The sequence below is a fragment of the Thamnophis elegans genome, chromosome 9 (assembly GCF_009769535.1).
Source record: "Thamnophis elegans isolate rThaEle1 chromosome 9, rThaEle1.pri, whole genome shotgun sequence".
Lineage (NCBI taxonomy): Eukaryota > Metazoa > Chordata > Lepidosauria > Squamata > Colubridae > Thamnophis > Thamnophis elegans.
Genome location: NC_045549.1, coordinates 55,703,421 through 55,726,333, shown reverse-complemented (window position 1 = coordinate 55,726,333; position 22,913 = coordinate 55,703,421). Strand labels below are relative to the sequence as shown.

Genomic DNA, 22,913 nt, shown 5'->3' with positions numbered 1-22,913 from the left:
AAGAATGGTCATGTGAAGTTTCCAAGAGCTGACCTAATTAATTTACAAGCCTCGAGACAAAGTTTTTTAAAAAAACATTCATTTATTAGGACTAACATCTTGGCACGGACTTCTGTGGAGCCGAAACTAAATCCCACTTAATGGCGTCTGAACTTTATCCCTGTGTCCCCTTCTTTCTGCCTGAAGTCATCAATCACATTCTCCAACAGGACTTTACGGCAGGGTTCTGGACATGCGCATTCACATCCCAGTTACAGAAATATGAGACTTTTTACTCTGGCCAAAAGTATGCATGACATTTTCCCCCCTTCTCAAGTTGATAGTAGTCATGGAAATGCTTTAGATGTTGACACCTTATATATACAATATATCACATAGTACAGCAAATTCTTGGCTGACAGGATCAAGAATTTATACCTTGGCTTCTAAGAGGACCTAAATTTGCTTACACATGCACCTGTGACCTTTCATCTGGACTACTGCAATTCTACATGGGGCTGCTTTTGAAGAAAATTCAGAAGCTTCAACTGGTGCAGAATGTGTCTGCATGGGTAGTAAAGAGTTAGATATTTGACACATGTACTGTCGCTGCATTGGTTGCCAGTATGTTTCTGGGTGCAATTCATGGTGTCGGTTATCACCTTTAAAGCCCTACATGGCTTGGGGCAGAGTTAACTAAGTGACCATTTACTTCCAGTTGTTTCTAGCCATCCAATTCAGTCAAGCAGTTTGGGCATGCTGTGGGTCCTGTCAGCCAAGAATGCCAGTTGGTAGGAGTCAGGAGAGTTGCCTTCTCTGCTGTAGCCCCTGCCTCTCCCTTCAGCTATCAGGATGACCCCAACCCTGTTGGCCTTTTGCAAGGCCATGAAGACTTGTCTAGGCATCCGTGAGTTAAAGGCCCAATTTTCTGGGAATTCCAGGAGAGTTAGCAGTTTGGGACATTCAAAGAGACACTTCCTTAATCAATTTCACTGGAAATAGCTTGTAAATGGCTTTCTGGATATTAAGAACCTTCAGAGAACAAGTTTTATTAAATGGGGAAATTTTCAATAAAATAAGTTTCCTGTAAGTTTAAGACTTAAAAAAGAACTTTGTTATTTGAAAATAAGGGCATTTAAAACATTAATTTAACTGACTGAGAATTGAGATTGACTGGAAATAAGATTATGAAATAATTTTTATAAGTGCTTTATAAATAATTATAATATTTCCTGAGGTTTAAAATTCTATTAAAATATATGAAGATTTTAAATTTAAGTATAAGAAATATTTCCCTGGATTAGAAAAAAACATGATAAAAGGAGGCCTTGAAAGCTGGTTACTAGACACAACCAGAAAGAACTAAAAATTATAATTAAAGAAGAGCCCCGTATAGAGAATGGAGAAAAGTATTTTAACCCTGGAAGAATTCAAGGATATTTGGCAACAATGAACTCAGAACTTTCTTTCTAGATTACTATAAAAATTGGTACACAAAAGGATAAAACTAAGAATGAGGATGTTTTGGATATGGACTTAAAATTTACAAGATACAAGAATAATATTTACAAAGATGTTATACAGGATTTCCAACTGAAACCAGTTGATGTTTTGGCTAAAAAGGACACACAAATAATAAATCAGAACAGATATTTGGATGGCTTTGGACAACTTTCTTATTTTTGATTTACAAATGAGATTTGTTATACCAATGAAAAAAATTCTTAAAAAAGATAAAGGAAGAATGAAAAGAAATCTGAGTCTGGCACACTACTTAAAAGAAATAAACTTGAAGAATTTTAAAAATGAAAATAATTTTTATAAAATTGGCTTATTCAACCAAGATTAAAATGTGTATGATTTTTTTCCTAGCAGCTTTTATTGGATTTTTTTTTTACCAAGACTGAATAATGAGGCTTAATGATTTGTTTATAAAAAAGGTATGTGAAGATTTTTTGTACTTATAGAGAAAGAAGTAAGCTATGGTTTTGAGACTGAAAAAAGTATTTGCAAACACGTTTCTAAGGAAGATGTAGAGAATATGATAAACTAATTTGTGATACCTTTTTGATAGGTTTTAATTCTAATATTGTTTCTGATAGCATTTCATGGAATATTTTCAGATTGAATGATGAGACATTAAAGATTTAAGATATGAGAACCTTTTGTATTTTTAGACTGTGCAAAGTAAATGAAAAGAATATGACATTGGTTCACTTGTTCAAGATTAAAATACATACCGTATTTTTCAGAGTATAAGACAGAACTTTTTCCCTCAAAAGAGGCTGAAAATCTGGGTGTGTCATACACTGAATACAGCATTTTTTGCCTCTCGAAAGCCCGCCCCTTCACCAAATGGCCAAGCATAGCTTTTAGGCTTTCAGAGTGGTCCTGGAGGTGAGGAGGGCAGAAATGAGCAAAAAGCTGGCCGTTTTTTCCTCAATTTTGCTCCCCTCCCCCAGCCACCAGGAGCACTCTATAAGCTATCCATGCTCTTTTTTTAACAAAAAACGGGACCATTTTCACAAAAAATGGGTAATTGTTTGCTCGTTTTGGGGCCCCCAACCCTCCCAGGAGCACTCTACAAGCCTCATAAAGGCTATTCATGCCATTTTAAAAAAAAGGGCCTGTTTTGTGAAAAATGGGCCATTTTGGGAGGTTTGCAGAATGCAAAAACTTTTTTTTTTTAAATTGCCTCTTCAAAATCTTGGTGCGTCTTATATTCTGGTGCATCTTATACTCTGAAAAATACAGTATTTATTTTTGGTAGCTCTTAATTGCTTTTTTTCTGATTAAAATTGAATGATTAGGCTTTATTATTTGCTAATAGATATAAGATGAGATATATGAAGAGATGTTAGGTTGAAATGTTGGAGAAGGTAACAAGTTACTAAAATTGTTTTTACATTTCTTGATGAAGAGGGAAGTCATTTATTTATATATTTTTCCTTTTACATATTTTTCTTTCTACCTTCTTTTCTTTTTTGGTATTCTTTATTTATATTAGTTTTTCTTTCTATTTTTAAACTTCAATGAAATTATTAAAACATTATCCTGCACTTTTCTGATTTTCTCTTCAACCGATGTTATATTTGAATGTCACTTTATTATTGAAAAAGCATTGCTGGTGCACTTATCATACATACAAAAGATCTCCTAAAACAGGGGTGTCAAACTCGATTTCATTGAGGGCTGGATCAGCATTGTGCTTGTCTCCAGGGGTTGGGAGGGGAGGAGGGGCGTGGCGAAGGTGACCACAGCCAAGATGTTGGTCAAGTGGGTGGTGCCTGTGGGGGCCAGGAAGGGAATCCAGGGGTCTCCGTTGAGTAGAGTGGGAAGAAAGGAAGAAAGCGGCCGAGTGAGAAGCACTGCCACTGCAGTGAGAGAGAGAGAGCAAGAGATTGATCCAAACATGTGTGCGCACATGTGTGTGTGAGAGAGGGGTGGGAGGGAGGAAGGAGAGAGATAATAGCATAACTAGACAGTGTTGGCTGGCGGGCCCCCAGAGGAGAGCCTTCTCTGTGGCTGCTCCGACTCTGTGGAATCAGCTACCCCCCGAGATCCAGACCATACCTACTCTCATGGCCTTCAGGAAAGCTGTAAAAACTTGGCTGTTCCGGCAGGCCTGGGGCTGTTGATCTCACTGTTGAGGTCCAGCCCCGATTAGAATGAATGTATGAGGTGTTGCTATTTTAAACCGTTTTTTTTTCGTTATGTGTTCGTTATGTGTCTTTTTCCCCCCCTCTTTTTTGTAAGCCGCCCGGAGTCCTTCGGGATTGGGCGGCATATAAATTTTATAAATAAATAAAATAAATAAATAAATAAATAAATGTTACTGAATTATCTACACTATATGGTAAAGAAAACAGATACATTGACAATGCAGTTCCCAATTTCCTATTCATAGTCAGAAGACAATTTTCTATTAGCTTATATTGGAAATACATTGCTGTCTCAATGAAGCAACTTGTTTCACTAAAGGACAGACATATTGTCAGATGCCCAATATCATCAGTTCAGGAGAGAGAACCACCACTAGCCCTGGGATACCACCACCAGTCCTGGTATAACTCTCCGAGGTTGGATCGGATCTCTCTCTCTCTCCCTCTCCCCCCCCCGCTCTCTCTCACACATGCACGCACCAACACAGACATAGAGTTTGGATCAGACCTCTCTCGCTGCAGTGGCAGTGGTGACACTTCAGTGCCTGGTGGGCGGGGTGCTTCTCACTGGGCAGCTTTCCCTTTTTTTTCCTCCCCACTCTTGCTCCTCCTTCAGACAAAAGTGTTAATATCTATAATATCTAACCCTATTAATATTTCTTCTTCGTCTTGCGGGTAAAGCTTCACCTACTTTAGACAGGCTTAGAAAGTGTGTCAGTGCTGTTCTTCACTTGACAATGCTTAAGGAGAATTAGGGGCTAGAGACAGTTGATATTCTCACCTCTGCTACAGGTGAGGCTATCGGAAAAACTTTTTGGCAGGCACGCAACCCCTTTTTCTCAGTCTCTCTGGCACTGAGAGACATGACTCTACTGTCCAGGGGAGGCAAAGACTCTCATTTTGAGCACACAATCCGCTACCAGCGGATACACATGTATGGGTGGCGGGGTGGGTCCATCTTGCACACAAAACTACTACCACTAGCCCGGCAGCCTTACCTAAGCTGTTTTTTTTTAAAAAAAAATCCCTGAATGAGCTACCGAAATAGGAAGCACGTCTCTGCCTGTGTAACTGGGGGGGGGGGGGGCTCTCCACCCCGCCAAAACAAATGGTTTGAAATCGGCTCCCCTGACACCCACCCACCCATCCCCCCACCACCTTCTCCAAACACTTCCCCACCATTGCAAATGTGGTGTGCCGTTTGGGTGGGAAATGCCTGGAATGCAGTTCCATCCATTCACCTCCTGCTGGCAGGCTGGTTAATGAGGTGAGAGGAGAGGCGGAGAAGCAGGAGGGGAGCCAGTGGATAGTAGCCCTCCGAAAGAAGGGAGCTGAGGGAAAGTGCATATACTACAGCATGCTGCGGACACCCCTTGCTCGCCCCTTTGCCTGGCTTTACTCCTCAGCACTCGCTCGCACTCTACTTCTCTCTCTCTCCAGTCTAGCTTGGCGCAGGCAGCAGCTTGCAATTGCCCTTTGCAAGCCTGCTGTTGGTGAAGCTGGGCACTAGTGGGGCGCCGCCAAATCAGGATGGTGGGGCTTTTTTCCTTTGCGTAGCTCTGCGGAAGCGAAGTGGTGGCAGCAGATTGCCAAGCCAGGATGGAGGCATGTGTTGGGCGAATGGGATCTGCTGGCGGTGGCGGCGACAGCAGCAAGTCGCTCAGAGCAGCGATTGGCAAAGTTGGCTTGAAGTGGGACAAGCGGCAGGTGGCAGCTACTCAGTGGGGCGGGAGCCAAAGTGGGATTGAGAGGAGCAGGGGGGCACAGGCAGGAGCCACAGGGAGGAGGAGGAGGTGATGGTGGATGAGAAAGAAGTGGAGGTTGATGATCAGGATGCTGTGGGATTTACAATATGCCTTGCAAGAAAAGACTAGGGAGCTCCTGCAGTGAGATGTGCTCATCGATGTGCTGGAGCTGGATCAGAAAAATGAGCTGATCCAGAAGCTGCAGAACAGGCTGGACAAGTACCCTGCATGTGTTGCCCTGCACATGGTGTGGACTGGGCCTTTGCACATATGCACCTGCCTCCTCCTGTGCATACGCACATACACTGGGATGCCGCAGTCTGGGGCAAAGTGATGCGGGCCAGTCCCTTACCATTTCCAGGATGGCCGTGCAGGCCGAATGCGGCCCGCGGGCCTCAAGTTTGACATCCTTGTCCTAAAATGTTTAAAATAGCATAACAAAGTTAGTGGCATCATTGCCTCAGGGAACAAAAATGCTATCTGTTAAGACATATATTGCATACAGAAATGGAAAAAAATATTAAAGTCTGCAGTATCTTCTTTGTTTACAACTTGGGTCAGCTACAAAACCCTGAAATATATATTCCAATAATAATCAATCAACAGGCCATCTTACATCTGCAATACTTAGAAAATAAAGTGTGTCTATTAAAAGAAGGCACTATAATCTATAAAATTCTCCGATTATTAGAAAAGTTAACATTATATTTTAGCAAATTTAGAAATTACAACTGACTAGGGAACATATATCTGATTATATAGGTTTACTATTAATAAAGCTTGGATCTGCCATTATGTGATACCAGATATGGTTTTAAATGGTAATATTACACCTAATCAAAAATAGTTAAAAATAATGGCAATTATTTTTTCTAAGATTAATAGAGAAGTACCATATAAAACGCACCTTTTTCCTCAAAAAAGAGGCTGAAAATCTGGGTGTGTCTTATACACCGAATATAGCATTTTTTGCCTCCTGAAGCTCGCCCCTTCACCAAAATGGCTGCGTATACCCTTATGGAGGCTTTCAGAGAGCTCCTGGGAGCTGGGGAGAGCAGAAATGAGCAAAAAAGAGCCATTTTTGCCCCCTAGCCCCTAGCAACACTCTATAAGCCTCCATAAGGCTATGCATGCAATTTGTTTGACAAAAAATGGGCCCGTTTTTGTGAAAAATGCCCCCCCCAAGGCTATTCATACCTTTTTTGGGGAGAAAAAAACGGGCCTGTTTTTGTGAAAAACAGGCCGTTTTTGGGAGGTTTGCAGAGTGCAAAAACTTTTTTTTTCTTTTGGAGAGCTCTTTAACTGATTGATGAGAATTACATTGATCAAGTGCTGTGCCAGCAGAAACACCTACCTATCTATATTTCTATGTCTATTTCTCTCTCTCTATCCCTTTATCTACCTACCTACCTACCTACTCTCTCTCTCCCTACCTATGTACTGTATTTCTCTCTATCTCTTTCCATTTCTCTCTCTCTCTCCCCGTCTACCTAACTACCTAAATACTCTCTCTCTCCCTACCTACCTACCTACTGTACTTCTATCTCTTTCTCTCCCTGTCTATCCCTCTATCTACCTACCTACTTTTTAAAAAAAATTGTCTCTTCAAAACCTTGGTGCATCTTATACTCTGAAAAATACAGTAATTAACAGAGGACTCTCCTGTAAGAAGATTGAAGGATTCTGCAGAGGACAGGAGTATCTGCACTGAGCTTGACTCCTAATAATTTCGTAGATGTCCATGACATTTTTGATAAAAATATGGAAGCATTTCCATGAAGTAATTTCTCATGATTTTCCATTCAAACATTAATTAAATTTAGACATCTTTGGGTTTCAAGGTCAACACAGAGATCATAAAACAAAAGAACAAAAATATTATGCCTACCTTTCCATCTCTCTCTGTTTTTCTCATAGTAGGAGTACTTCCAGCAGTCAATGTATTTTCTGGGGAAGCTGGAGCTCCTGTATGAACAGTCACAATTTTTCCACTTGAATCTCCATCTACTGATACAGAAGTGCTAGGAGAGTTTAATGAAGAAGTTGTGCAAGCCAATGGGATATTTGCTCGGTTGATATTTACAGTTGTGATATAGGCAGCAGCATTTGAAAATTGAGGTTGTAGCTCTTGTGAGGCAACAGAATGGTGTGGAATAATTACAGCAGCAGGAATAAGGCATGCTGAATTCTGAGTCTGAATTGGTGTTACAGTGGCTGTCGGTCTTTCTTGGCTATGAATTGCAACTGTAATGACAAGGCGAAATAGTTCAGATAACAAAAAAGAATATATTTACAAATTGTGACATATTAGCCATATTTAACTGTTCTAAGACCTAAAATATACAGTATATATGAAAAAAGCAATGTTACCCTTGAAATATAACTGAGCCAAGGTCACCTAGTAAATCTGTACATTATTTCCACAAATACTAGATACAGATAGCCCTGAACAAATGAGTCCAAAATTCATGTTGTTAAGTGAGTTTTGCCCCATTTTACGGCTTTTCTTGCCACATTTGTTGAATGAATCACTGCAGTTATTAAATTAGTAATATGGTTGTTAAGTGAATCTGGTTTCCCCATTGATTTTATTTTTCAGAAGTTCACAAAAAAAGATCATATGACTTTGGGATATTGCAATGAACTGTGATAAGTCAAGAACTACCTGTACACCATATTTGCTGCACCCTCCTGCCTATATAAACTTTAAGATTTATCAAGCTGCAGGTCCTTCTTCATATGTATATTGACTATGTCAAGAAACAAATTATTTTACCTGTTCTAACTGCATTGCGAGCTTGATTCACTGTCATTTGACTGGACATATGCATAATGATCTTGGATTGTGGACTCTTTTGTATGTGTGCAGCAGAGACCACAGCTGTTGGTATTGTATCAGACGCCACTGTCACACCATTTCCCTGAAGTTTTTGCACTGTTCCTCCAGCAGTGGAAGCATTGACCATGGTCACTACTCGCCCTGTCTGGCCAGCAGTAGATACAGGTATTTTTGCTTGGGAAACACTTGTCATTGGCCTATTAAAAATAATGTAAACATCATGCACCTCTTGTTAAATAGATCATTCAGTTCCATTATATACAAATTTTCAAAACATTTTATTTCTGAAATGTGTTGAAGTATAACTTATTGAACATTATACCTTGTAACTGGTGCTACATAATTTCCAGGGAATACACCAATTTTGCTGGTATGCATGGAAGTTCCTTTAAACCAGCCATCTTGACAACGCTCAAACACCAAAAACATTTCACCTTTTCTCAATTCCAATTCATCTTCTTTTCTAGGAGTGTATGGATAAATAGCAATATACCTGGAAAAGGAATCATTCTTAATGAACCACAGGCTAAGGAATAGAATGCCAAAATATCTGTTTGTTTTATGTCTTTATTTTAACTTCACATGTTGCAATTTGCATATTTTATAGAATCATTTCTGCTTGAAAATAAAATGTGTTGGTTTAGTTCAGCATGAAAAGTTGCTCCTCTATGTAGTTAGAGATATTTCAATCACATAAATTATAATCAACAAGAGCTATCTAAAATGTTCTGTCCCAAACTGCTTATCCCTCCCAAGGAACTTCCTAAGTTTTTACTATTTCAAATGTCCACTAAATAGTGGCAGTTACTAAGTATAATCACAACTGTTATACCTTTTCCTAATTACATATCTCAAAAACTTGTTTGAACAGCTACTTACTGCTGGTTAACTAAGTTGCAAGCAAAAAGAAGTTCTGCCTTTATTTCAGGAACTATCAAAGTACTTTGGGTTTTTTTTTAAAGAGAGGCTTTTATGTATGAATGGTCTGAGATAAAACCATCTATTGATGCAAGGAAAAGAGGGCATGTAGAATAATCTGCAAATTTTGAGTTTGGTAATGAAGCCAAAATGTATTATAATAAAAAATCTGCTCTTCATTGAAATTTTATATAAATTTACTAAGAATATGCCAAAATGTTTAGCATCATTTCTAATACTAACCAGCAATTTGCTGTTGCTTACACCACAATTTAGTGTTTTCATAGACTTCTTTAACTCTTCTCTTTATAGAATACAATTTATAAAACAATGGGATACTATTGCCTGATTAGATGGCAACATTTAAGTGACCTTGCTGATCTTAAAAAGCTAAAAATACTGTAGTTGGAGCTGATTAGTGCTTAGAAAGAGGCCACAACAACATGTATCTAGGGAATCAGAAAGCATCTTGGAAACAATTAATGGGAAACCACTCCCATATTATTATACCGATATTCATGAAATCACCAAATTATGTTAAAGTGAAGGAACCTATCAGTAATAAGTCTGAGAAGGTAATAAAAATTGCAATATATCAAAATCAAACATGTCTTGTGGCTTTTTCCTAATTAAAGACACCAAATGGGAAGTCAAACAATTTCAAGACTTCAACTCACTATTTGGCAATTTTTAATTATCCTTTCCATTAATTGCCAATAAGTTTTAGCTTCACTTACACACTTGGTCTTGTCTGAGCTCTCAAATGTGATATTTGCTCGGTCAATGCAGATGTTGACTTCTGAACTGACCCCGAAGACAGGCACGTAGAATTAGGGGCAATTATTGTAGCAGATAAGACAGGTGTTGGCGGTGGTGGAAGAGGTGGATTAATACTCTAAAAATAAAATATTTTAAAAGTGAAATTAAATTTTAGTACCAATATTCAGATATAATATTTACTGGCACAACATGTATACTCCAGAACTGAATTGCACCAACAATAACCTTACTTTGCCACATCCTGGCAGATCATACTTAGACAAAGAGTTGCATTTCTTTTACCCTGAGAACAACAGGTATGTTATTTTGAGACAATGAACAAATTCAAAATGCTAGTATGATCCTAAAGTATAAAAACTGTCATTGCCTAGATCCAATTGAACCTATTAAGTGTTAGTCAAGACATACCAAACTAAAAATCACATGAAGCTAGTCAAAAATAGGCACCATCTTGACAGCTGGAAGAATCAGATGAGGATAATGTAAGCCTCCCAGCCCCTCCACCCATCAAGTACTGAAAACAGCAGAGCAGAGATATTTTATGAAGCTCCTAGCCAAGCAAGGGAGTAAATCTCTTGAATGGGGACAATTAGCTGCATCTTAATTTAACAGCCCTGACCCATCTTGTTTTGCTCTTGCATGACATTTGTGTGAATCCTACCCCTTAAATTCTGCCCTCTTGACTGGCTGACAACTTTGACCTGGCTCTTAGAATCTTGGACTGATTTTGAAATATTCTTCTCGGTGGTTATATTAAAAGCAAACCATTCAGTCAAGCATATATCAAAGTCTTTGTTTTGGCTTGCACACTTCGACTGTTATCTCTTGATCTTAGTAAACAGTGAACTACCATAGCAATTACTATATGTAAGCAAATAAGTATTTGAAACTAGAAGCAGAACAAAAATTCAAAGCAAGCTCATGGCATAAATCCAAAAAGCATTCAACATATGATTGCCTTCTTCAAAATATATCTAGAAGCCATGATTGATTTTGAAACCTTTCAACTTTTGAAAGTTAAGGTATATAAGAAATGTCAGTCTAATTTGCCCCTATTTTATTTTACTTTTAGTTTTTTAAAGATGGTTTCCTACGAAGGTTCAATAGTGTCAGGGAGTGAGGATGTGGTCCCCCCTCTCTCCTCCCTCTGTAGTAGTTAAGGGCAAATAATTAGTAAATGATGCTAAATGAGTAGTGATGAGAGGAAAAAGAAAAGAGGATGAAAGAGATATAGGAAAAGATGGAGAAAGAGTGAAAGACTGACCTGGAGATGCAAAGGGATGTTGCACAGTTGTTGCCAAGTAGTAGTAGAAACAGTGGAGCAGAAGTAGTGATGGAAACTGCTGCTTCCTGGGTTGCTGTAGCTGCTGGGAACAAACTACCAATGTGAGGGCTGCCATCAAATATTGTGTGGTTGGGTAATGGAAAATATGTGGACACTGCTAGGCCAGAAAGCAGAGGACCCAAAGATATGCTAGGAAAGGGCACTGAGTAAATGCAACAGTAAGAAAAATCTTGTGGAGCTAATATTGGAGGAGTTCAGGGATTCAGACCCAGATCAGCTCAGAAAATCAATTCCATGAAAGACCAAAACAACACATTATTGAGATAGGCTATAATAATAGAAACTTGAACATCTCACATTACTGAGATAGGCTATAATAATAGAAACTTGAACATTTCATTGTGCTGCACTTCCTTCTCCTTCTTATGATTGTATGAATTAGGGAAATGTTTACCTTACAATAGACATTTGTGAATGTTGTCTTGTTTCCTAGGGCTTAAAGAATGCTTCAACCTCCTTTACCTAGGTAAAAGTGCTTGCATATTTCTTTCAAAGTCATATATCTTAATTTCTATTAGAAGAGAGTACTTAAAAACCCATGATGCCAGTCAGAAGCTGAATGGTACGTATGTGAGAAGCACTCCTAGCCAGGTCAATCACACTGCAGTCTCAAGGTAGTATGAGTGGCAGTAGAAATCAAATAGAAAAAATTATGATAAACACATCATTGTAAGACTGAAAGGGAAGAGCTATGATAAAAGGCAGGAACTGAGAAACACTGCTCAATCACAGTGAGAGTACAGAAAAGTAGGGTCCTGATGGGAGAGATCTAAATGGGTGAATGTATTGGTGACAGGAGGAGTACAATTCTAGACTTCTGTCCCACTGGAATAAAGGTAGTCCTCAACTTACAACAGTTAATTTAGTGACCATCTGAAGTTACAAAGGCACTGAAAAAAGTGACAATTTTTCACACTTATGCAGCATCCCCATGCTCATGTGATTTACATTCAGATGCTTGTCAACATTTATGATGATTGCAATGTCCAAGAGTCACGTGATTGCCTTTTGCAACCTTCCTACCAGCAAAGTCAATGGGGAAGCCAGATTCACTTAACAACTGTGTTATTAATTTAATAACTGCAGTGATTCACTTAACAAACATGGCAAGAAAAGTTGTAAAATGATGCAAAATTCACTTAAGAAATTTTTCATTTAGCAACATAAATTTTGGTCTCAATTGTGGTCATAAGTTGCAGACTACCTGTATTTGGTGTGAAGTCAATAGCTGCTCAATTGGGGAAAGGGGGTACAAGGCGAAATGCAGCTGGGATGTGGAGGATCATATAGCCACAATTGCAAGTTGAAGAAATTACAGTAGAAGGCATTGAACAGACCATTCCAGGAAAAGGAGAATTGTAAATCAGTACTGTTTTCAGGTTCTGGCCAATCTGGCTATTTCCTGAATTCAGATAGGGTTAGGGATAGCTAGATTGCTGAATCCTTTGGTTTCAAATGTTGTTATGTGCAGGTCTGATCTGATGCAGAATCTGGGAAGAACTTTAGATGATTTAGGAACTCGATACTGAAGAGTGATAGTGGCAGAAAACAAAGAGTGAATGTGATTGAACAGAGTAGCATATCCACATTTGAGAGTATTTGGTAACAATATGTGCAACAAAACACAATTTTATTTATTTAAAATATTTGTATGTACAGGTAGTCCTCGAGTTACGAATGTAATGGAGCCTGCCCATTCCATTCATAACCCGAGGATTCATAGGAGTGAATCTCATACCTTGAACACGAACACTTCCTCCTTTTGCCCACACATTCATTAATCAAATGTGAGGCTCGTTAAGTGCAGATGAGGTATTTCATGGTGGGGAAGGCCATGGGCCTAGTGATGAAACAGACCACCTGAGTAAGACCACCCAAGGCTCCCCAACCCACTGAAATACCTCATGCTCCGCACAATTGCTTCCCCCCCCCCCAATCCGTTACACCGGGTTACTTACCATGTGAAGATCTAGCAAGCTGTCTCTTCTAGCAAGTTTGCCGCAAAATGTGCAATCTGCCAGGCAAGGCCTGTGCAGGCCTAAACTGAGTGTTGGAAGGTTGGGCCTGCCGCTCCAAACCCATTTTAGCCTGCAATGTGCTGGGTGAGGCCTGCGCAGGCCTCAGTGAAGCCCCGTTTTGGCAGGCAAACTGCTGGATGAGGCCTGTGCACACGTAAATGGAGCGTCAGAGGGGCTGGCCCGCCCTTCCAAACCTCCATTTTGGCCTGCAATGTGCCAGGCAAGGCCTGTGCAGGCTTAAACAGAGTGTCGGTGGGGTGGGCCTGCACCTCCGCACCTCCAATTTGGCCACCAAAGTGCAGGACAAATGTTGCAGAACCTTTGCAGTTGTTTGTAAAGGTGAACAACTGCCAGGGTGCTGCAAGATTTGTAGTTTCGGGACTTGCTCATAAACATCAGGGGGCGCTGATTGTGTAACTTCGAACATTCACTAAGGGAACACTTGTAACCTGGGGATTACATATAGTTGCCCATCTTAAAGCAAATGTTGGGAAGCTTACAATTGAAAAGTAAAAAATATATACAGCAATAAAAAAACCAAACAATGTAATGCAAAACAGAAAAATCTAATGTCATAACTATATTTTCCAGATGCAATTATATCATTAAGTATAATCTTTATTGTCATTGTACTTAAATACAATTATATTCATTATCATTATAAGATAAGAATATCGTTATAGTCTTATCTTTTCGGATCTCACCCTAACATGATGCTTAGGGGAAGAACCATGACTAAAGTTCTTTTGAAGGTTAAAAGGGTGGGGCTTGTTAGATCTCTGAGGGGAAGATGTTTTACACAGCAGGACCAGTGATGGGTTCCGAACTGCTCACTGAACCAGTAGTAATGCCAGTAGGAACCCACCACTGAGTAGTACAATGGAGAAGTGACACTTCCAATGACCACAAGATAGCAATGTTATGGGAAAGGATCTGGAGCATGCCCATACTATCTGGTCTAGTGGACAGGCGGATGCCATTGGAGAAAGATAAGTCCTGTAGGTAAAGTATGGTTTTCAAGATGATAACCAGTAATTTGAATTGCACCTGGAAATTAGTTCAGCCCATACAACAAGATTATAATATGGTAAACATGGAATACTATATTCTGGACCATCTGTAATGTTTGGATGGTTTTCAAGGGCAGCTCCATGTAGAATGCATTGCAGTAATACAAAGAGTGAATGGCAAGATCTGAGTGACCACGGGCAAGCCCTATCCTCTTATTGTGTATACAAATTGTGTCCAACAATCTGCTGGCGAAAAACGGGAGAAGACATTTCTGTCAGCCACTGTAATCCATTCACAAAATTCTCTATAGATAAAATAGTTCACATTTCCTCTCAGCATATTACTATTTTATCTGTTTAATGAGATAACTGTGGCAATATCTTGAGAGATTACTTGGGATTCTTCTAAGCTAGTGAAAGAAGCAGAAAAGGTTCTCTATAGTTACGAATTGTGTCAGCTTTGGGCTGACCTATATCCTCTGTCACTTATTTGGGAAGCCAGTAGGGATATGTACAACTGAATTTGAATGGTGATTAATATTTCTTTGAGGAAGGGATGGTATAGCATCTGCCTCCAAAGAGGCATGGTGTATCTGCTCTAAAAAGGCTTTCTCTAGATCCAGTTACACTGGACAATTTCCAACTCATTTTATTGGGGGGTGGGGGGTGGAGATGTTAGGCTTCAGCAACAGGGGATGACAAATGAATTAGATAACCCAAATCCCTTTTAGATGAGATCCAGATCTTGGCATCAGTGAAATTGTACAAAATGACTTATGGTGGGATCTGGATGGAAGTTCTTTTTGGTCATATTAAACCTCTCTGCAGTATTTAGTAACTATGACAGTATCCTTCTGGGCCAACTGTGACAATTTGAAGTACCAGTTCACAGTAATTCTGAAACAGGCAGTTCTCATCAGTCATTACTGAGGAGGGACATTGAATCTTATTGTACATCTTCATTAAACTACTGAGGGAAGTTATTCAGTTTGAAAAGAAGTATCATTAATGTTCCAGTGATAGTCAACATATATTGCCACTCAAAAAAGGAAATGTTGTGGGCGTCCTTATTTGCCATTAGAAACAGATGAAATAGATAACATAAAAAAGGTTAAAATTCCAGCAAGATCTTGTTCATAGGAGGAGAGTCACCTTTGGCTTTACTCCAATTTCAAGGTTAATTCTCGACGGGGTCACCCTCCCCTGAAGGAGCAGGTCTATTACTTGGGAGTTATCTTGGACTCCTAGCTCCTGTTCAAGCAGATGCCAATGAAGTCAGTGTTGTTCAGCTCAACTGAGAATCTCTACAGACTTTTAGCTATACAATTTGGGATGGAGTAGGAGTAGAAATGGATTTTCAGAAAAAAAGCAGACTACAGGAACCAGAAGCACTACTCAGGTGATCCTGAGGACATGGATAAGCCTCCAAGTGCTTCAACGATCCTCTAAAATTACTAACTGTCTGCAAGGAATATAAATATAAATCCTTCTATTCCCCACTATCCTGTCAGAGATTAAGAAGCTTCTTGGATGAGAAGCGAAATGTCTTCAAAAAAAAAAACAAGAAAGTCCAGTTGTCTCCTGAAAAAAGCACCTTTGGGACAACCATGATCTGGATGACCAAGAATCTCTATAGACTTTTAGCTATACAATTTGGGATGAACACCTCCAGCAATCCGCTCGAAAGGGCAGCGTCGGAGCCGCTCCGCTGCCTAATACAAGCTGACAGGAAAAAAGCCTCTGTCGCTTTAAAACGGCCGTCCCATCCGTGCGGCTAGCTCCGCAGCGTGGGACAAAGCTCTTTGCTTAATACAAGCACTCCCCCTGCCTGCAAGATCTTAAGAATGGCAGGGGATGAAATACGAAAGTTTTAGAAATAGCCAATTAGTAAGAAGAACATTATAATCAGAAATACAACCACACGTCCAGCCTAGAACTGGCCGTGGCTAAAACTGGGGAAGAGCAGCAAGGAGGAAGGGGCCCAAACTGCAAAAGGGGCCCAAACCAAGTACTGAGTATATATGCATGCTTATACTTTTCAGAGGTCTGATATTGTTTTATATACAATCCTTGTTTTATTGATTGCATGTAATATTCTAATTTTCTGAGATGGTGGATTTGGGGTTTTCATGAGCTGTACGCTATAATCATCACAATTATGACAAATCATGGCTTGAACTATCTTGCTTTGCATGTAATGAGTCTTATCTTATATATTAGTTTCACCTTTTAAGTTGCATTACTGAAATAAATGAACGTTTTCACGATATTCTAATTTTTTGAGTTTCACCTGTATAACTGGGGTTCAAAACGGCACTAAATGTGGAATAGTGAATCAGCAATTTGAATTTGAGGAGGGGGAAACTGAGGAAGATGAGGACATTAGCCACCTCAAATCAAATCCAATTAATAGAGGACAACGACTAGCTAAGTTGCCTCATAGTGACTGGCAGGCTAAATTGCCCCAAAATGACTGTATAGGATGTGGGTGAAATCACCTCAGGTGCAACTGCCGTTTTAAAACAGCCACCTGTCGGCATTGTGGAAAGAAGGGGCATATTGCTGTTTGTTGGTCAGTTCTTTCTGCTAATACCTCAAAAGATAAAAAAGCAAATAAAAAGTATGACAGCCCTGTTGGGTGGCGCAGAAATACATGTTTCTAAGTTGACAATGATCAATGAGAGGCAGAGGAAGTCAGTAACGCATCATTCTCAATGAAGAAATCAAAAAAGTTTATGTGGGAATCCCCGATGGGTTTCAGCCATTATTACTCAAATAACAGGACGGACGGCTATAGCGGCACCATATCGATCAGCTGCGGCGCCGCTCAGCATGTGCAGATTCGGCCATCGAGGACACTCCAGTTGACAACAAAACATAAATCTACACGAATATAAAATATCCATATCCACTATATATTTCAACCCACCACTGTTGCACATATCTCCCATGATACCAATCTCACTATTTATAGTTTTAGATGAACAAGTGACAAGCTGAAAACTGTGCACTGTATAGTATAATGAGGAGTGATATAAAGTGAGGCAAACTGATTTTTATCTACACAAGAGGACTGTCACAATGAAATCAGACTCAAATTTTGGAACCTGCCATGGAAATTTGGACAGCAATTAGTTAGAGAAGACTTTGATATTGAGACAGCATGGTGTCAAGAACAGGCAGCTTCCAACCCAGATCTGTTTAATTTGGTGTCTGATCGAGTACAATGCCCCTCTGGTTTTAATCTTTCAAGGAAAAATTGAAAAGTATTCAATTGGATCTGAACCACCCATGGCAGGTTCCAATATTGGAAATACAATGGGACTGGTTGATAATACTAACTAAGACTGTGAGAATGTCCTGCAAATTTTACATCATATTATGACATAATGTCCCCTCAGAAGGTTCCATTCCATTCCATTTATTAGACTTGTATGCCGCCCTATTCCCCGGAGGGACTCAGGGCGGTGAAATTTGAGGTTCCCTGGATCCCTGCAAGAACTACATAATCACACTTCTATCCAAAGGCTAAATGATCTAGATATCAGGCCATAGGCTAAGCCACTCTAGTAATGCTCATGAATAATTTAAATTTATTCATAATTTTGTTCTTTGGATTGTGCCTTTTTAAAAATAATTTTCTGTTCTGGTCAGTGGTGAAATTCAATTTTTTTTACTACTGGTTCTGTGGGCATGGCTTGGTGGGCATGGCAGCGAAAGGATACTGCAAAATCTCCATTCCCACCCCACTCCTGGGGGAAGGATATTGCAAAATCTTCATTCTCACCCCACACTGGGACCAGCCAGAGGTGGTATTTGCCGGTTCTCCAAACTACTCAAAATTTCCGCTACTGGTTCTCCAGAACACCTGGTTCTGGTGTTTTTCATTTTCATACACATTTTATATGCTGTTTTTGTGGATTTATTATTTATTCATTAATATTGTATTTTGTTATACCATGAGAGAGAGAGAGAGAGAGGAAGGGAAAAAGAGAAAGAGAGAAGGGGGGATGCATTTATTTCTAGTTTAGGGTTTCTGTTATCATATGGTAACATTTTTCAGTTGTATTTAACATCATTTATGTCTTATTTGCAACCTGCACTGAAATATCTACTGTACTTATGAAAAATACATTATTAGTAGGGTCACATACTAATTCAGAAAAATATGCACCTGGAGCAGTTTAATAACACTCAATTTTATTGTCAGAACTGCCACCTTGCACTTTGCATTTGCTTGATGCCAGTTTGCCAGGAGTTTGGGAGTTCAGGGACCTGAATGGGAGGAGGAAAAGTTCACTATTCGCTGTATCTTCTGGAGACACAACCTCAAGGTCAGATAGCTGGAAACAGCATGTAGGTATATACTAGCTAGCCCCAGTTAAAGAGATTGTTCCCAAAACAAGTCATTTCAATAAGATGGACAATGGGAGACCAGTGATGGGAACGTATTTGGGGGGAGATAAACTTAGGGATTTTGGTGCACTAATTTCAGTTCTGGTTTTGCTTTACTGCATTCTGCTTGACCTTTAGTAAACTATATCTTTCTTTCTCACTAAATGGAGTCCAGAATCATTCTTACTTAAAGGCTTAAGCTGAGGGAGGACTGACATTTATTTTTATTTTAAGTCAATATCATCATGTGGACAAGCCTGATTTTTATTAGCCTAGATTGGCAATAGACAGCCTTTTGCTCTCCTATACTGCATGTACATTATGTGATAGTTTTGTCTATTACCGGGATGGAGAACCTGTGGCACGTGTGCCACAGGTGGCACGCGGAGCCATTTGTCAGGGCATGCTAGGCATTGCCCTGTCAGCTGGCCAGCACACATGCACATGCTGGCCAGTAGAGTTCAGCCTTTTTTAAAGCCATTTTTCGCCCTCCCCAGGCTCCAGAGGCTTTATAGGAGCCTGGGGAGGGTGAAAACAGCCTCCCACCCCCGGAGACTTCAGGAGCTTCCCTGAAGCTGCCAGAGTGCAAAAAACCAGCCCTATGGGCAAAGCGGAAGTTCGGGAACAGACTTCCGGTTTGTTCGTAGGGCCGTTTTTAGTCCTCCAGAGCCTTCAGGGAAGCCACCTGAAGGTCCCTGAAGGCTCCAGGGGGCTGTTTTCGCCCTCCCCAGGCTCCTATAAAGCCTCTGGAGCCTGGAGAGGGCAAAAAAAGCATGCAAAATGGAGGAGAGTGCCTGTCATGCGCGCATACTCACTAGGAGGTTCATGTATTGCATTATGGGTGCAGCACGCCCGTGCACAACCCCCCTCCGCTCCCCCCGCTTATGGCATGCGAGCAAAAAATGGTTCACCATCGCTGGTCTATTAGGTCAATAGGAAGTTAAAGAAATTTCAAGGTTACCACTTATTATACATAAATACATTATTTTGGGCTTGTCATGACTAATCTAACATATATGAATAGAAACGTTTGTTCCATTTAATTTCTGCATGTATTTCTTTTAATTTTTACATGAAATTGCATAGTTTTTAATGTTCATTTCACTTAATGTATATGTATTTCTTAATATGTGCATGCAAATGACTTTTCCTAAAATATTTTATGCATATTTTATTATTTTATATTTTCCTTATGGGAAAAATGTGTTTAGTACTCATAGTTTTTTGTACTCATCATGCCTCCAGGAACCAATTAACTATGCGTACTGCAGTACCACTGTAGGTCCAGAAGATATAGTTTCTAGAATTCAAAGTGCCAAGTGAGATAAAATTTCATAACTACTATTCTAACTTCTGTGAAATGATACTTACACTTACAGCAAAAGCAGCTTGGTAAGCGACTTCAGGTGGAAAGGTAAATGAATGTCCTGTTGTTACTGGACTGCTGGGTGGTGGGGTTACAATTAGTCCTGTGGTACTAATGTGAACCTATTAATAGTAGATACATTAAACATAATTAATGTCCCATCCAGAAAATCCATTCATTCCACAAGTGAACAAAGTAAAATACTTTTACAACCAAATATTACTTTTATATTTAATATAAATTATTTCTAGTCTTAAATTTATATGCATTTCAAGTACAAATATGTAATACAAATGTTACTGTTAATATATTTGATTGTTTATTAGATTTATTAATATTATTAATAAATAATAACAAGTCATCATATCCATTTTTGTTAATTTTAATGTTTGAATTCTTAATATTTATTTTTTTAACACTCTAATTGTTTTATATTGTATCTTATAATATTGTAAACTGTATATTGGGAAAACAAAATGACCATTTCATAAATGCATGGCAAAACATAGGAGAACAAACCCATGAGGACAAGATTCAGCAGTCCATCTGCACTTAAAAGACAAAAGACAAAAGCCTGAAGACAGCAAAATCCACATTTTGGACAGAGGACTGCTGGTTTGAAAGAAGGGTAAAAGAGGCCATCTATGTCAAAATTGAACAGCCCTCTCTCAACAAAGGGGAAAGGATACAACATCTATCTCTCGTCTACAACACAGTCTTTTCAACAGTTCCAAGAAGGCTCCATACCAGTGGTGGTTTGCAGGCGGTACAACCCTGTACGGGTGACCGGAGCCTGCCCGGAGCACTGGGCACCATCCCGGTACGTGCTCCAGAGGGCCCACCCGCCCGCCCAAGCTCCTTACCTGTCCTTTAAGCCTTCGGCGCTTCCGCACATGCGCATAGTGCGTATGGCGCCTGCGCAATGCTCTGCCAAGCAGCTGGAGCGTCGCGGAGGCTTGCAGAGGAGTCGCAGGCAGGTACGACGCATATGCACGATGTCGGGCCCATTCCAACCGGTATGGATCCGGAACCCACCACTGCTCCACACCCATTTGCACTACTTAGGTGATCCCGATGATGCACATGCACCTCAATGACTCTCCAAAGGAATGCAAATGACCAGCTGTCTGCAAGGTGTATAAATCCTTCCATTCCCCCCGCCCCCATCCAGTCAGAGCTGAAGAAGCTTCTTGGATGAGAAGCAAAACGTCTTCAAAGAAAAACAAGAAAGTCCAGTTGCCTCTTGAAAAAGCACCTTTGGGACAACTATGGCCTGGATGACTGTGAATCTCCATAGACAAGCACAGCCATCTTCAGATAACAATACTAAATAATTCAAGATTATTTTCAATAAATACGATTTGCTTATTTTAACACAATTATAAAAATATTTAGATCAATAATTATACCCCATTTATTTTGACAATATTTTAAACTGTCATTTAAAAAGCCATGATATACCTTAGTTTCTACTTATATTTTAATTACCTGAGAAGGTGCACTACAAGAAAGACCTGAAAGCTCAGTTATCCGTGCTGCAGCAGTTGGATTACTGGAGCTGATGAGAACAGGAGGGCTGATTTCCATTGAATGACGATTCTGAGACAACTGTGAAGCCTTATTGGACATGGTAAGGGAAGTAAAAGAATGGCGTTTTTTGGTATTCTTCTTCACATCAGTATGCTTTTGAACTGAATTGCAATGGGATGTACCAGAGGTGCCTTCTCCAGAATCTACTGTAGAAACTGATGGTTTGTCTAGTTCAATAAGATGTTTTGCTGTTGAGTTAAACTGCAAGACAATAAATACAAATATTAATCCTATCATTTGATTAAAATAAAAATTGTGTTAGTTCCATTGTAATTACATATTGTGGGTTAAGTTTTATTTTTGTATCAATCCTGAATGTTTTGTAATTCATTACATTTGGCTGCTCTATGTATGTATATGTGAGAAGAGAAGAAATATAATCTTTATTCTCTTCTTCACTGACTGCTTAATAATATTGAAAAAATATCTATGAAGTAAATTACTGCAGTCATACTTATACCTCTTTGGGATCACAGCTAAAGTAATATTTATGCTTAATTATATCACAAAGTACAGCCACATATTGCTTGATTTATAATCATAGAAAACAGGATTCAAGTTGGTATGGAGTCTACTTAACTAATATGTACCTCTAATCTTATGGGGTGTAGATAGATGCAGAAAAAGGCAATTTTATCTGCAATTAAATCTGTTTAAATTATCAGAAATTTACTTATTAAATAGACTTTTAAAGAAATCAAAATTAACAATAGACTTCCAGGAAAAAATAAATATATATAAACCACAAACATAAAGGCAAAGGCTGCCAGTTATCTGTAAACTTCAACCTCTTTATTGCCCGTTATAAACTTAGAGGAAGACTATAAAAAGGTATAGTACCAACGCCCCTTTAAACATTTTTTCCCCAAAAGTCAATTTATTACTGTAAAAATGTGAAAGTTAGCAGATAAAGAAGCTGGAACAGATTTATGCCAAAACTGCAATATCTTCCTTATTATATAACATACCAAGACTGTTAATTTAAAGGCAACATGCCAGGCAATTGTGGGACTTGCATTATTCTCCCTCAAAGAAGTCATGTTAATCATTAGTATTCTAAATTATTAAGATTAGATTTTAACTATCAGTATGAAACTATTTGTCTTTCACACCTTTAGCTAATGAACTTCTTACATTACAACCCCCCAGGGCTGTGTGCTCTCTCCACTTCTCTTCTCTCTATATATCAATGACTACATCTCAAAAGAACCACCTGTTAAAGTACTGAAATTTGTAGGTGATGCAACAGTGACTGACCTCATTTGA

At 39.3% G+C, this 22,913-nt stretch overlaps 1 protein-coding gene across 3 annotated transcripts in view; it reads right to left on the bottom strand.

Moving 5' to 3' along the window:
* Positions 1-22,913, bottom strand: part of SH3RF1 (SH3 domain containing ring finger 1) — a 42,208-nt gene that overhangs the window by 6,176 nt on the left and 13,119 nt on the right. For 2 of the 3 annotated variants that reach the window (XM_032224260.1, XM_032224262.1), the window contains exons 5-10: positions 21,546-21,848; positions 20,063-20,179; positions 9,881-10,038; positions 8,548-8,718; positions 8,163-8,422; positions 7,275-7,630 (exon numbers count right to left, since the gene is read on the bottom strand). In XM_032224260.1, the coding sequence (XP_032080151.1) occupies positions 7,275-7,630; positions 8,163-8,422; positions 8,548-8,718; positions 9,881-10,038; positions 20,063-20,179; positions 21,546-21,848 (1,365 nt within the window). The remainder of the gene's footprint in view (positions 1-7,274; positions 7,631-8,162; positions 8,423-8,547; positions 8,719-9,880; positions 10,039-20,062; positions 20,180-21,545; positions 21,849-22,913) is intronic. The other variant, XM_032224261.1, reaches the window with a different exon arrangement.